Below are 16335 nucleotides of genomic sequence, written 5' to 3'. Positions count from 1 at the left end.
AGAAAAATAATCTGCAAAAACTAGAATTGAGTTTGAGAATTATTTGTGTATCAGGATGGATAGCACGCGTCTAGAAAACTGTGGTCAAATTTTAAATCTTGAATTGAAAATATTCTTTAATTTAAAAAAAATAATATCTTATTTTACCCTCATTATTCCAATATTTGAAGCAATGATTTTGTTATGGTTTTTACAAAAATTATATTTAGTTCTTTTTAATTATTTAATATAAAAAGAAAAATATATTTCAAGTTTTTAAGGATATTTGTTGTTCTCTCAATTGGTGGCACTTTCTCTCATATGAAGATTTGTTAGAGAAGATATTTTAATTACTTCATCAACAAATTTGAAGATATTTTAATTACTTCAGGAACAAGTTTACATTCTCCCTCACATGATTATTTTTTGTAGAAGATATTTTATACTTAATGAACAAGACTTCTGAAGATTTTTTACCAAGAATCTTTTATTTTAAACAAAAAATCTTTAAAGTTTACTTTTCCTATTCCAATTTCAAGTTATAACCATTCTGTATCTATAAAAAGAAAAATTGATTCTTCTTCGAAGTATCAAATCAAGATGCTTTCAAGCTACAATCAGTCGTAGAAAATTTTTTATGAAGGTAAGGTCTTACCTTCTTAGATATATTTTAATGAAGACCATATGATTTCTTCAAGACCGATTAGAGTTATATATGAAGATAAAATTAAAATCAAAGAATACTTTAATATATAATTGGAAGCTTCCAAATCAAGGGGAACTAGATATCTAAGTTTCAATTATGCAAATCAAGGGGAGCCTAAAGGATAAAAGATTTAAAAAAGACATTGATATTTGAATAAGAGTTCAGGAGGAGCCTAACTATCTTCGTTAGATTCAAATTACAATTTAGGAGGAGCCTGAGTATTTTAGTAAATAAAAGTATTAAAAGAGTACCAATATAGAGGAGTGTCTTCTAAATTATTGATGTGTAATACTTATTTGAATCTTAATAAAATCTCTTTATTTGAGCTCTCTAAGAGTAGGTAGGTTCTCACCGAATTGGGTTATCAAAGTTTCTATATTATTTACCATTCTATTTCCTTAGCTTTAGTTAATTCTTTGTAAATAACTTAACTAAAGTTTGTTTACTAGTTTCCTTCTATATAGTTTTTTTGGGTATATATAGTTTGTTTGTATAATTTTACCAACTATATGAAAGTTGATATTTATGTTTGTACACGTATGTATTTTGTGTCAAATTTGGAGGGAACATAGGTGTATAGAACGATGGGAATGATATAAATAATTAATTATCCATTTCTATAGGCATGTGTTTTGGCATTTCACAAGTATCAAGAGATGTGTTTATTTGACATGAAATAATATCATCCATTGATCTTTAATGATTTTAAATAAATATCAATATATATAGGTAATTTAGTGATGCACAAAACTTTTTGCAAATAAGGTATTATTGACATTGGAAAACATGACATTATTAATTTTTTTGTGATAGATTTTTTATATTAATATAAAGGTCTAATTGACAAAAAAAATATCAACTTTTCGAGTCATTCATTGACGATGATACATTATCATAAAAAAAATATTATTAATTAATAAATGCAACATTAAAAAGTCATGAATCCTCCAATGATGATATATTTTGGTAAAACTCATGAAAACATATTTTTGTTAATTATAGTGAAGTAATAATATATAAAATTTAGGAAATACTAAATATTGTTTTCCAGGAGACTATTTATAAAATTTAGATTTAGATCTAAGAAAAAGTTCTCAAGTTGAAATTATAAAAAGATAACTAATAAAACAATCAGAAGTTGTTTTTTTTTTTCTTTTTCTTTTTTATTTCAATTGAATATATAAATAACAATAAAAACAGGGGACAAGTATCTAACTCTACGTATAAACTACTTAATTCATTACAACTACGTTATATTTTATATTATGAACCAAGTTAACTTTTTATCGTCCTTCTTTCTAAACATGTTTAAAAGTTTAAATAATCAGTCCTATATATATTTCTTTGGCTCCAATTATAATTTAGACAATTATCATAATGACTTTTAATCGTATGATGTACCTTATTTCTAAGGTCATGTATGATGTTTTATTAATATAGACCCTTATTTTCACATTTCTTTGTGGGTTCTTCAGGGTAAACTTTTGTTGTTGAAGTCTAGATCGTTTCTTGGTTATTTTGGAGTATGAAGTCCATTCAAAAATTGGAGTCCTCCAACAATGGATGGATTAAAGCACTATACATAGGCTTTAATATTAAAGATTAGGGTACTATGTACCGACTTTAATTAATTAAGGAGTGGACAGTTGCCAAAATTGGCTCAATATATATACAAATTTGACTCAATCTAGGACACAATGTGATTGATTGAAGCAAAAAGTCCAAAATCCTATCGCATATATTTTTCTCTATTAATATTTGATTCATACGAGAGAAATGATATTAAATATAAGAAAAAGATACATCATACCAAAAAATAGATCAACTATAAAATTTGTTTTCAGGGGAGAGATTTGTTTGAGTGGCTGCAAGACAAAAGAGAGTAAGCATGGGTGTAGTGTCTAACCACACACGCTCCGACGCTCAAGTCAGTCTAATGTTTTGGAATAGCTAGACAATAGAGAAAATAGTGAATATTCAGGCACATTTGGACATATTCAGATGTACCTTCGACCAATGGTCATGGTCGTTTATATAACATGGTGATGTGCACAACCAAAATCCCTTTGACAAACTCATGAATGCTCTCAACGGCTCCCTTTCTGACATTTTTATTTGTTCGAAATCCGAACGATTACACATTTAATGGCTCAGAGGTCTTCCTTCGTGGGTCATCTGAACTCTCTTTAGTACTGCCCTACGAGTACTTTCCCTTGTACGTCATCTTCCTCTTAAGAAGTTGGGCTATCCCTAGTTGGGTTCCCCTCTTGTAAGCTTCTTTGAGGAGGCTAGGCTCTTTCTTAGTGGGTCCGTCACCTATGACCTCCTGGCTAGGCTCTCTCCGGTGGATACTTCTCCTATAAGCTCTTCTTAGGAGGTTAGGCTCTCCCTTATGGGTCCTCCTCCTGTGAGCTCCTCTTAGGAAGTCAGACTCTCACCCTTATGGGTCCTTCTCTTATGTATGGGTGAGCATGATAGACCAAAAAATCGAGTCGACTGACTATACCAAAGTCGGTCGATCAAAAAACGAGAGGGATCGGTTTCGGGAAGTATCTAATTGAGAATTTCCAAAAAGTATTGTTATGTTAAATCGACCCAACTCGATCGACCTACCCTTACTCATCAATGACGAGGCCGGTTCAAACATTTACTAAACCGAATATGGTCGGTTCAATGACAGTTTTGTCAAAAAAATTGACTCCGATCGACTGATGATCACCTCTACTCCTATGGCTCTTCTTAGGAGGCTAGCTAGGTTCCCCTTACTGAGTCCTCCTCTTGAGCTCAAACTAGACTCGCTAAGGTTTACCACATGGGTCCACCCAACTCTCACTATGCTTGCTTAGGATCACTTTATGGGTCCACCAAGCTCTCACTAGGCTCGCTTAGGTTTACTTCATGAGTCCATCGAACTCTTACTAGGCTCACCTCATGATACCACTAAGAGCTTGCTTAGGTTTACTTCATGGGTTCCATCGAGCTCAAACTACGCTCACCTCATAGGTCTACCAAGCTCTTAGTAGGCTCGCTTAGGTTCACTTCATGGATTCTCACATCATGGGTCCTCGAGCTCTCTCACTAGGCTCGCTTAGGTTCTCCCATAGGTTCTCTTTGGGTAGTCTAAAATTCACCCACTTCATAATTAAATTCCCACCATTTATAAACTTTAAAAAAAATGTTAACATATGTCTACCAACTTTTTATGGGTCTAGAGTCTAGAGTTTAGAATTTAGGGTATTGAATATAGGGTTTAAAGGTCTAGGGTATAATATACAACTTTGAGGATTGGTATAATTCTTGTATATACCAATAACTTTGAGGATTGAAGTTTAATTTCCCACTCGACATATATATTATATAGTAAAATAAATAAATTAGAAGTCGAGACAACATATTTTAAGAATATAATTAACAAAAAATTAAAATTCAATATCACTGTAGATATGTGAATGTTCAAGTATATCGACATAATGATGTATGAATAAATTTGCTATTGTATCTTAGCCAAGAGGAGATACTTTAGGCAATAATTCAATGTAGAAATTTGATAATAAATAGAAATAGAGAAAAAGAACATACTAGGTGCAAAGTAAAAATGAAAGGGAAAAAAAATCCAATGACTCACATTACATTTATCCATTTTTTCAACAACTCCATATATTTTGGACACTTGGCAGCTCCACCTTCCCCACAACATTACAAATCTTCCCTTTGGACCCAAAATAATATAATTATTATTATTATTGTTATTTAACAGAAAAAATCTAACTTTTTAATATGTACTTTTTCACCAAACTAGCATGCAAGAAAATGGTTATATAAAGAGGCTGATTTTAGAGGAAATAAGCAAAAGACCATTGAATTCATTTCTCAGAATGCCATTACATATCAGCTCATGATCATTCCACCTCCAACCATATATTATGTATATTTGGCGTTAGCTTCATAAAACAAAAGAGAGTTTTTCCCCCTCTTCTTGAATCGTTTTCTATAACCCTTTAATTACTTTATTTGTGTGTAACACCATCTTGATTTCATGGCTTGGAAGTACAGAGTAGGGCTAATTCTTCTTGTTGCTGTTGTGATCATATGGGTTACCTCCTCCGAGATCACACAGGTTCGTTTATACTTACACTTGTTAGCTCAAAAGTTTAGGTCGAAAAGTTTAATTCATGTTTATATATAACATGTTTTTGGCGTTTGATAGGGTATTTTTACAGACTACGAGCATCCATTTGTGGTGACGTACGTCGGGACATCGATGTTGGTGGCTTATCTTGCAATTGCCTTCATCAAGGAATTCATAGGGAAGATGGTCAGAAGCCATTTTTCAAATGGAAACTCTAGAGAAGTTGCAGATCTTCTCCCCCCATTGTTGCAAGCTATAGAAGAAAGAACAAATCAACGTGATAGTAACAATAATATAATTTCAGAGGTGGAAAATAATGATGTTCGATGTATGGTGAACATTATTCAATATGAAGATGTGAGAAATAATAATAATAATAACAACAACAATGGTGGGTGTGAATGTGAAGCAAAAAATATGGAGATGAGAATATTGAAAACAGTGGAAGCAAAATTTAATACAAAGCAAATTGCTGTGTTGGCTCTCACAATTGGTCCCATTTGGTTTGTTTCTGAGGTTAGTAAATGATTTTTTGTCTATTTTGTTCCATTTCTTTTTAAGGAAAGTTTGATTTTGTTTTCTTGTCAAAGCTTTCTAAATTTGTTTAATTTTTTCAAATAAGTATATAGCTCCATTAGTTTAGGTATATGTCGTCGTCCATTCAAATATGAAAAATCAATTATTTCTTTAATCCCACACCTCATGAAAACTTTAAACTAAGTAAACAAAAGGTGGAAAGGTGTTACTTTCAATTTCTTAGTTCACATTTGCCTTTGGACATATATTATTTTTTTATTATTTTAATTTTGAGTAAAATAAAATTACAAAAAAAATGTGAATAATTCAAATGTTAATATCACAATACTACCCAATATTTTCGTGTATTAACGAAGTTATCTAAATATTTCTTCTTTAAAAATATTTTTAAGCATAAATAGTTGTGAAGATTTGAACATAAGACTTTTTAATTTTCAAATATATATTTTAAATTATAACGATTTTATTTTGAATTATTCAAGATTTATGGATGAAATTAGAAATTTATTCAAATATACATAGAAACATATATTCGTACGATATTTCAATACGAACCGCTAATATTTTACTTACCTCATTTACAAATTATTTCTTAATTTTTGCAGTATTTTACATATGCAGCATTGGCAAGAACAAGTGTAGCAACCACAGCCATATTATTCTCAACATCAAGCCTTTTCACACTCATATTTGACGCTTGCTTGGAACAACAATCTTTAACTACTGTCAGAGTTGTTGCAGTCATCGTTAGCATGGCCGGCGTCGTCATGACTACCATGGGCAAGACTGGGGCTCGAGATGAAGCTTCGTCCTCCTCTTCTGTGTATGTTTGATAAATTGAATTAAGTAGGAAAGAACGTCTTCATTAATACATTGCAAAGTAAGGAATGTATCCTCGATTTTTAGGCACAAAAAGCACTCGTTTATAGGAGATGGATTTGCTCTACTCTCTGCTCTAACTGACGGACTCTACTATGGTTAGTTTTGCATCCTAACTTTTCACTTTACTTAAATAATTTTGGATACAACTAAAGATTTAATTCATAAACTTTGATTTGTGACAATTATAATTTTAAATGTGCAATAATTTAGTATATAACGTGATACTTTAGAATTTTAACAATTTAATTCTTATAGTAAAAAAAAAAATCATCAAAATTAAATTACTTCATTAATTTTGATTATGTGATTCATAATTTATCTTATTCTATACATGTGTATGAAATTTTTATTAAAACTTATTAATATCTTTTATAGTAAGGACTAATTCATTACAAATTATACAGCAAAATTGTTGCTGGATCATCCCAATCACATGTCCTAATTTGAAGGTTTGATTAGTTGGAATTAAGAATATAAAAGATTTATGGATGCAGTGCTTTTGAAGAAGTATGCTGGGGAAGAAGGAGAAAAAGTTGACATGCAGAAATTTTTGGGATATGTTGGGTTATTCACTCTCACTACTCTTTGGTGGCTAAGTAAGAAGACCCATTTTTAATTATTAATAATAATCATATCAATAATAATAAAATCTCTTTTCTTATATATATCTTTAAATTCTCCATTATTAAATTTAAGGGTTTTTTTTTTTTTTTAATTTTTCAGTATGGCCATTGAGAGCCATTGGAATAGAGCCCAAATTTATGATACCTCAATCCACCAAAGTTGCTGAAGTTGTGCTTACCAATTGCTTTGTGGCTAATTTTGTCTCAGATTACCTTTGGTAATTAACTATAAATTTTAGCTCAAAATTTATTTTGTTAAATAATGTGTTTTAGTTATTAATTAAGTTCAATTAACAATTAATTAATTTCAGGGTAATGGGTGTTGTTTGGACAAGTCCACTTGTAGCTGCTTTAGGTGCATCTCTAACTATACCACTTGCCATGGTAGGAGACATGATCCTCCATGGTCGCCATTATTCTTTGGTTTATATTTTTGGATCCATTCAAGTAAGTAATAAACCAAAAATTTGAGAAAACAATGTTATCTGTAATTTTCTATACTACTTTTTATCTTCGTGAAATAATTATTTGTAACTTTGTTTTTAGGTATTTTTAGGATTTATAATTGCTAACTTTTCGGATTGGATATCACCCAAGTTGATATTGAGGAAGAAGTTCTTCAATAGAGCAAAGTAAATACCTAACAAAAGTTGTTCAAATGATATAATATTTAATTTTGAATTAATTGATAATTATTAATTATTCATGTGATTGTTATATTATATTTAGGAGTAAGACTTCATGCATACAAATCTTCACTAAGGGTATATATAATATTTGTTATTTACTATTTTTCTTCCCCTTTTACTCAACAAAAAAAATTAATTATCTTTTATTTCTCTCTCTTTCTTTCTTGACTTATTTATGTTTATTTTGTGGTAATTTTTTGAACCGATATTCATTACTTACCTAAAAACAAAAGGCAGGCTGAGGAAGGTGAAAGTTTGGTAAGGGAAAAATGGAATGAGTGAATAATGAAGGTTGTTGTTTTGTAGTTGATATATATAAATACATTATTGGACATTTTATACAAGAACACATTAATTTCTTATATATGGGATAATTGAGGAATTTATATGTATGTTTGAGGATAAACTTATGTGTTCTTTTTTATTATTTGGAAGAGTTCGAGTTTATATTTTGCAACTTTAAAAATGGAAATAGCTTAAAAATCGTTGGTAATTAAATTTAAACTAAGCAACTTTTTAAGAAGAAGAAGAAAAATAAACCGACCACAGTGGGAGTCGAACCCACGACCTTTTGATCCGAAGTCAAACGCGCTAATCCACTGCGCTATGCGGTCATTTGTTAATAGAAAACAATTATTTTATTTATGTCCCATTATTTATTATTATTATTATTTCGGAACTAAAATCTCTCCTTTCATTTGTAGAGATTTTAACATTTCTTAGGCCCAACTATCTAACAATAAATAATTTCAAATGTTTTCGATTTTCATTTATTCTTAATACCTAAAATTTCAGCTTTAGCTGTCCCCAAAAAGTAAATAAATAAATAAACTAATCGTCGGTACTCGTAAAAGTTATTAAGAATTTGTTTGGAATGAATTAGCTAGAAAAAAGAAATGATTTTCAAATATACATTTTTATTTAAACACTTTTGATAAAAAAAAAATTGAAATAAAACACATGTATTTGACAACTCTTTTTCAAGCATGTTTTTATGTAAAAATTTGTTTGACTTATTATATATTAAAAATATTTTTATTAATTTCAAATTACCATAAAAGAATTTATCAATAGATGTAATGGTCAAAGTTGGCCGAAGATCTTTAGTGATGGTGATCGAAGTTGAATTGAAATTGATTGTTGAAGATGGTAGCTATAGTTTGGCAACAAGGTTCTTGGATGTGACGGTCGGAGTTTTTCTTACAAATTAGAAAAATTAACTATTAAACACTAAAAAAAATCATTATTCTAAAAGTGCTCGTTCTAAACCAATTTATTTTATAAATTTTTTTTTTTTTCATAAAATCCATTCTAGGTCCTGTCATGCATATAATTTTTTTTCCAAAACAGTTTTTTTCTTTAATTTAATCACAGGTATTTCAAACTTAACATTAAAATTAACTCCAGCGGAATACAAATACTCAAAACATATATATATATATATATATATATATATATATAAATCCATGGTAAACTTATGAAGCTCATATTAATTATACATTTCCTGAGTCTCTTAATTTTCAATCACTACCTTCACCTACAGACTTTTATGTCAGTGCCAAATCAAACAAACACAACCTTAAACAACCTTTGAAATAGATTATATTTTCTTTTGGTTTAAAAGTAATCATTGATCCCAACAAGTTACCACTTAATTCTAAGTACTTTGTTTAAAATTCTAAACATAAATGAAGTTAATGATTTGTACAAAAACAAGCTTTTCAAAAAATAAAAATTGACTAAGAGATGACTTACTCATTGCCATCTTTATTTTTTCTAAAAGGAAAACACAAAAATCTACTTCCATGATAATTTCGCTAACATCAATACTTTCTAAACTATACGATTTTAAACATTGATGTAATAAGAAGTACAAAATACCATGAAGATGTCTCAACTAAAATCCTCTGCTGCTATGCAAGATAACAATATTCCCACAAGGTAGCAAAAGATTTCCATATGTTAATCTAGTTCTACACAAAAAGAAATCTAAGGAGGGAAAATCCTCATTACCTTTTGACCCATTATCCTATTTTCTGAATGGTTGTGATTCAAAGTTACTATTTTCTGTTTCTAAATCACAGCCACCCAGAAAAAACAGTGATTGATTAGTTTGGAAAATCAGTCGAGGATGCAAAAACTCCACTTTTCAAGATGCCCATTCAAGTCAGAACCAAGTTCTCTATTTCCTATGTTGGTGCTATGTGATAACATATGTACAACTCAACTCATTCTTGTTCTCCTCCTTTCGAATCGTCGACTTCAGGAGGCAGTTTCGTGCACAATGGACAAGGTGGGTCGCTTCTATCTTCCACACTTGACCTGTTCTCCAGACATTCTGCATGATAGACATGGCCACAAACTAAAACCGCAGCAACCGGAAGTTCACTAGAAGAAAGTGTGTTCCCTAGAAAGCAAAGCTTTCGTCTCATCAGCTTCTGGCAAATCCCACATACCATTCTCATTAAATGAGATGAAATAGCATCCTTCCCCAAGGAATTGTACCTTATCCGTTCTGGCCCCCTAAAGGTGCTCTCAATGCTCTCTAAAATTGAGGCAAAAATTTAGTTAATACAGAAGAACAACATTATCAATGTAGAAGAAGCAACTATCTTCCCCCACTAGAGCGAGCGCTTCAAATGGTGTGGGATCACAGGCTAATATATTGTTTTATACTTCACTAATCATTTTGTAGATGATCGTTAGGATTTAATTTGGCTCAGGTCTGATACCTATGATATGTTTATTTAGGACGTTTTCCTTTGTAAAATAAGTGTTTCATGCCAAACAATTGACTGTTTTTTATCCAGAATTCGAGAACCAGAATCACCAAAACTACAAATAAATCAGAGAGAAACACTGGCAACTGATATCTAATATATTTAGATAAAAAAGAATGAGAATTGCCCATGTGGCATGACTTTCTAAATGCTTAAAAGCACACATTTTTATAAGTCACAAGTCAATCCAAACACAGTCGAAATATGTTTGAAAGCAAGGTGTCTGATCATTTAACTAAAAGAAACGTTGAAATTTAATTAACTTGAGATGTGGTGTACTTACATAATACCTATTTCTAGCATTATTTAGGTTTTCAGGTCTTCTCGTCTGATTAGAGAGAGCCACATAATAATATATACTATATAGGGTATGAATTTTCAAATATCTTTATAACATTTAAAGATCATACAAGTACTTAGCATGCCATCGTGAGAAGTACTCTCATTCAAAAAGGGTACCTATACGGTCTGGAAACTCTGAGTTGCAATGAGCAGCAAATTTGAAAGCGGGTCGTTCCTCAAGGACAGTTCTGACTCGATTTTCACGGGACGTAGATGCATTTGCTTGACTGGTTGAACCTCGCCGACAATATTGATGGCTATAGTGATGACGTGAACGTTTCATGAATATTGGACGGGCAAGACTCGTATCCTGTTGATTCAATGCGGTGTAAGTTTAATAGAATGTGGTCCACTAGCAGGAAAAAAAAAACTGACTTGAATGCTCTCTACTAAGGGAAAGCATTAAAATATTCTGTCTACTCACTTAAGCAAACAAAAGAGTACAGACCTCTTCCGACCGAACATCCGTTTGATTGGAAAAAGGAACCATACCTACAACATGCATACAAATCATGTTACATTTCATCATTCAAAACATAGGATAATTGGAATTCCATCAAAGCATAATAGAGTTAACTTAATCATCGGTTCTAAAGCGTAAAATTAACTCAATCCCACCTTGATATCTAGAACAACACATCTCGATCTTGATAGAATCAAATGAAAGACAACCCAAATGCATCCAACCAAAGCTAATACCAAAAGATATTAAAGTAGCCAATTGACTTAGATTGGTCAACAAACTACATCTCTAAATCAGAATGCATCCTTAAAAAGGCCCCGACCAACTCCAATATTACTTAAAAAGGCAAAGAAAAACTACCTTCATTCTTTATTTCTCCCAGCTCTCCAAAATTTTCATTCTTGAAGAGAAATCCAAAAATGTCAATTACTTAGAAAACCCATATACCCCATTAATTCTCAAAGCTCAAAACAATAAGATTCATCGTATCGAGAGACATCCCACATAAGAAAAACCGTGTACGTATACGAATGAATCATCTCTTTCAGGCATTTTATCAAATAGAAACAGAGCATGATTATGTGATCGGAGAAAAAAAGAGCATACCGGAGAGATGAAGAGGAGGATCGTGGTGGGTCTGATCAGAGCCTCGCTTGCGCTTCCCCATGGTAATTAAGATTTTAATGAAGCGAAGAGAGTAACGATTAATATACTTTGGAGCTTGAATTTAGGCGATGATGCTTTGAAATGGATTGAAAGAATGGTTTTTATTTTTATTTTATTTTTTTCTTTTTGGGGGACCTTTTTGGAGCAGAAACAGAAGAAACGTGGATTTGATATAATTGTAATTGATGCGGATTTACGGTTCAAGGAAATGAGTAGAGAAGAGATGAACAATTGATTTGTTGTATGATTTATTCGACTTCTTCTAACCCTCTTCCTTTCATATTATTCCCTTTTTCTTTTTTGACCGATGCCCTTTCAAAATCGAAATCCCAATTACCTTTGTTTTTCTTTTTCTTTATTTTTTTCTCTAGTTTATTTTTTAAAAAAACTTAATTCTCTTTTAATATGATTTGAAAATCTTGATTGCTAACAAATTCATTGTCATTGTTAATAGACGTAATTTAATAATTATAAACTCGAAAATTAAATGTTTAAACATGATTAGTTTGAGTGATTAGAATTGTTTTTTCAAAGATTATTTAGACTAAAGAGTGGAATAGTGAGAGTAAGGAATGTCCGTTACCTATATCGTTCAAGCTTCATTTATTGGTGAAGGCCAGAAGAAGTTCATACAATTACATGAAAAAATCAAAGGTCAAACTTTATTGGTGTCTACATTTTTTCGTAGGCTAAATAATATAACTTATTATGTTCTTACTCATAATAGTGATAGGCCAAAGAAGGTATTAAAGAACATTATTCTTGTTGTAATTTCAAAGTACATATAAATGTTTATAGATGAGATATCCTCAAATATCTTGATATTATATATATATATATATATATATATATATTTATTTATTTATTTTCATGTATTGTAAACTGTATAAATAATGGTAGACCTTTGAAAGTATACAACAAAATATACTGTATAGAATACATTCACTCCCTACTCTATTTTGTACTTGGACAAAATATTTGAAATTCCATTATGTGAAAAAAAAAATGTTAACAATCACACGTGATAATTTTCACCGACTTTGGTTGCTAGAGCATTCTTGCAAAGTATTATATGTACTACTCACTTAATTGAGTTGTATACTAAAATTAAAGGCATATTGTTTGAAGCCTACCACTTTCTTAACTTTTAGATACAGACAACCTAACAGATTACATAAAATGTAACAAAAATACATAACACTTCTAATATTTTGCAAAAACCTAACAAATTTTACCTTGGTAAAATAGTAAAAGATCAATTTATATCTTTTGCTACCCTTATTGTCTTTGCCGACAATCATAATTCTCTAAGTTCCTCAACTTGGAGGTTTAGATTAACTTGCTCCACCACAAAATGTAGACGACGTAAAATACCATCTTCAAAATTTCCCTTTTCCGTCACATGTAGCTTGTTTGAAATTGATAGTTATTCAACTTCTACTTCTTCAACTCACTTAACCATGAGATAACTTCCATCTCACGATTTGCATAGCAGCCAACTCAATGTTTGCGTACAAACTTGGTGGAATCACTAAAACCATGTCCTCTATCATAATAAAGCAAATATACCATGAGGATGAACCAATCTTTCGATCTTCATAAGAATGGATCACAATCATTCGTGATGATAGAGATGACATTAGCATATAATTCAAAGCATTTTGGGTGAACATGCTCTGTTTGAATAATTCGTTTTCATGTATCCAAACTATACACGTTCTCAACAACCCTTTCTTCATATGAACTCTTTATTCATATGAACTCTTTCTTTTTACTCCAATTGTTATCTACCGGTACTAAATTATCCTTTGACGTCGACGTATGTCTTTTAGTCCATCAATCTTCTTTCCTTTGACAACTTTTACTAGTGTCTCTAACAAAATCTTGAAGTTTTCTTCTCGTACGTGAAGACTAACTTCATGTGTGATCATAAGGAGGAAGTGACAAAAATAAGAGTACTTTTATCTTTATAATTGATCTTTACTATGATGATCTCCAACTCAAAAGCAATACCATTAAATGAAAAATACCAAAATTATCTTAAATTTTCATTCCTTGAACCTTTACTCATTCAAGTATAGTTGACTTGGAATGTTATTTGCCGGATGCACTGTTTCAAGCTTCTCCTAAAGATCTTTGACCATCAAAATTCCATGCACAGCCACAAGAGTACTACTAGCCAAATGTAGCTTGATTACACACAGACCTCAAAGTTGATATCCTCATCACCCATGTGGGACTTTTTAGAACCTTTACTGTGGAATTGTTGTTGGACTCCCCTAAACCAGTATCATTGTTTTAACTCCCAAAGTACCAATGCTTATTCTTGCCTTCATGGTCTTGTTTGTATCAACACATATCCTTGAACTTGAACTTGCCACAAAGTCAAAGTTATTGTATTTATTAATTTATTGTAACACTTTATAAAGGGGCAACTTGAGGATCGGAGTAGCTAAATTTCACTTCCCATTTTGTATAAGTTCATATGTTACCAATATAATGTTGATTGGACTATTTGAACTACTATTCCATTCGGTTTATATTTTGTATATATTGGTAGTAAACAAATATAGAAAGAAGTTTTGTCATACTAAACAATTTTAGCTTTTGGATATGGCTTTTCAGGAATATTGAACATGTAATAGTAAACAATACAATATAGAAATTTTGGCATGAATTGATAGAGTTAAGAGAAATATATCAAAAGTTAATGAGTAATGTAATGTTTAAGTTAACATTACGTAGTACTCTAATCTCTATATCCTTGATTCCTTGTAGAATAACAATCCAATAAATCTATTGGGCCGGACCTACTATTTGGGCCTAAATTAATTATGAGGCTCATTCTGCTGCCTTAAATATAATATTATCTTTTGCAAAATATTATTTTTCTTTTATTTTTTTATTTTTTTATTTTTTTATTTTTTTATTTTTTTATTATAACTCAATAAATTTATATATACATGAAAACCTTTTTCCTTTTATTTTCATTCCATTCTCTCTTTTTTTTTTTTTTTTTTGAACTTTATTTTCATTTTTATAAGTTCTCTTTTTAGAATTAAATAATTTTTTTCTATGTAGGATATTCAAACTAGATTTGACATTTAAATTAATAATAGAATGTTTAATTAATTTTCTAAATTTATGTTGAATATTAAATATATTTATTTTTTTTACAAAAATCACACCGTTACAATTTTAGAAATTTAAAGGACATTTGAATTATTCATAAGTTAATTTATAAAAATGAAATTAAGGTTCAAAATAAATAAAAAAGAGAACAAATGAAAATAAAAGGAAAAAAGATTTCATGTATATATATAGTTTTATTGAGTTGTAATTAAATAAAAAATATATAAAACAAAAATCAATATTGCAGTCTTTTGTAAAGACTGAACTTAAAAAAAATTAATAAATTGTTTCTATTTCAATCTTTTCTAAAGATTGAACACAATAAAACAAAAAATACATACTATTTTTTGCAAATAATTTTCATACATCTTGTTTTTGCAATTTCTTTTTTTCCAAAATGGACCTATTTTAATAGTTTAGTATTATCTACTTGTATTAATCTAATCTTCTTAACCATTGAGTTGTCGTTAATCAAAACTTTTGGACCCATTTGGTAACGTTTCTGTCTATTTCTATTTTTGTTTTCATTTATTTTAAGAAACGAAGTTGTTTGGTAACGTTCCTTGTTTCTCATTCTCAAAAAAGTAAAAACGTTTTCTATTTTATAAGAAATTATTGAAAACTAAAAAAAGTGGTTTCTTCCGTTCTGTTTCTCAATTATTTCTCTGGGTTTCCTTTTCCTTTTTTCAATATTATTTTTAGGGGTCCTTTAAAAAAAACGACAAATTATTTATAATTTATAAAACAATTCCGAAAACCAAAAAAGCCTAGAGGTCCACTGTGTAAAATACCAATAATGGCCTGTCAACCACGCGTAATATGTTTGTGATCGTTTAGATTTGGTTATTGTTTGGTACACGATCTTTTAGATTTTGCTATTTTTTTGTACAGTCAACCAAATGTAAATATGAGAATTGTTGGGAACCAAAAAAATCGTTTCTTCCTTCTCAATTTTTCTCTTGGTTTCCTTTTCCTTTTTCTAAATTATTTTTATCGGTTTCATTTTCCTTTTTCTCAATTATTTTTATTGGTTTCATTTTCCTTTTTCTTAATTATTTTTATTGGTTTCATTTTCCTTTTTCTCAATTATTTTTATTGGTTTTCATTTTCCTTTCTCTCAATTATTTTTATTGGTTTTCTTTTCCTTTTTCTAAATTATTTTTATTTGTTTTTCTTTTTTTCAATTATTTTTATTAGTTTCTTTTTCGTGTTTCTCAGTTATTTTTATTAGTTTCTTTTTCGTGTTTCTCAATTATTTTTATTGGTTTTCTTTTCTTTATTCTCAATTATTTTTATTGGTTTCCTTTTTCTTTTTCTGAATTATTTTTATTAGTTTTTTTTCCTTTTTCTCAATTATTTTTATTAATTCCATTTTCCTCTTATCTCCATCATCTTCCCCAAATAACC

At 30.0% G+C, this 16335-nt stretch overlaps 2 protein-coding genes and 1 non-coding gene across 3 annotated transcripts; 1 reads left to right on the top strand and 2 right to left on the bottom strand.

Annotated features, from left to right (window-relative positions):
- The first annotated feature begins 4721 nt into the window (after positions 1-4721).
- LOC103487494 (uncharacterized transporter C405.03c-like) lies at positions 4722-7492 on the top strand. Its single transcript, XM_008445821.1, has 8 exons — positions 4722-4802; positions 4893-5330; positions 5957-6174; positions 6258-6328; positions 6728-6829; positions 6957-7074; positions 7168-7303; positions 7403-7492. Exons 1-8 carry the CDS (start codon positions 4722-4724, stop codon positions 7490-7492), a joined length of 1254 nt encoding a protein of 417 aa, XP_008444043.1.
- A 593-nt stretch (positions 7493-8085) lies between these two features.
- TRNAR-UCG (transfer RNA arginine (anticodon UCG)) lies at positions 8086-8159 on the bottom strand. Its single transcript has one exon. It is a non-coding gene; the product is annotated as a tRNA-Arg (tRNA).
- A 1216-nt stretch (positions 8160-9375) lies between these two features.
- LOC103487402 (uncharacterized) lies at positions 9376-12122 on the bottom strand. The gene is made up of 4 exons (XM_008445705.3): positions 11737-12122; positions 11116-11159; positions 10785-10977; positions 9376-10090 (listed from the first exon to the last, which is right to left on the bottom strand). Exons 1-4 carry the CDS (start codon positions 11795-11797, stop codon positions 9774-9776), a joined length of 615 nt encoding a protein of 204 aa, XP_008443927.1. The 5' UTR covers positions 11798-12122; the 3' UTR covers positions 9376-9773.
- Between the last annotated feature and the right edge of the window lie 4213 nt (positions 12123-16335).

Source organism: Cucumis melo, chromosome 2 (genome assembly GCF_025177605.1).
Source record: "Cucumis melo cultivar AY chromosome 2, USDA_Cmelo_AY_1.0, whole genome shotgun sequence".
Lineage (NCBI taxonomy): Eukaryota > Viridiplantae > Streptophyta > Magnoliopsida > Cucurbitales > Cucurbitaceae > Cucumis > Cucumis melo.
Note: the sequence above shows the minus strand (reverse complement) of the source record. Positions and strands in the feature narration are given on the sequence as shown.

Bases quoted from the DNA above. Each gene is read 5' to 3' on its own strand.
- LOC103487494 (XM_008445821.1), top strand. From the start codon at position 4,722: ATGGCTTGGAAGTACAGAGTAGGGCTAATTCTTCTTGTTGCTGTTGTG. The intron at 4,803-4,892 runs GTTCGTTTATAC...GGCGTTTGATAG, and splicing joins CCTCCTCCGAGATCACACAG to GGTATTTTTACAGACTACGA. The intron at 5,331-5,956 runs GTTAGTAAATGA...TAATTTTTGCAG, and splicing joins CCATTTGGTTTGTTTCTGAG to TATTTTACATATGCAGCATT.
- LOC103487402 (XM_008445705.3), bottom strand. From the start codon at position 11,797: ATGGGGAAGCGCAAGCGAGGCTCTGATCAGACCCACCACGATCCTCCT. The intron at 11,160-11,736 runs GTATGCTCTTTT...TGCATGTTGTAG, and splicing joins TCCTCCTCTTCATCTCTCCG to GTATGGTTCCTTTTTCCAAT. The intron at 10,091-10,784 runs GTACCCTTTTTG...CCTCAATTTTAG, and splicing joins AGAGTTTCCAGACCGTATAG to AGAGCATTGAGAGCACCTTT.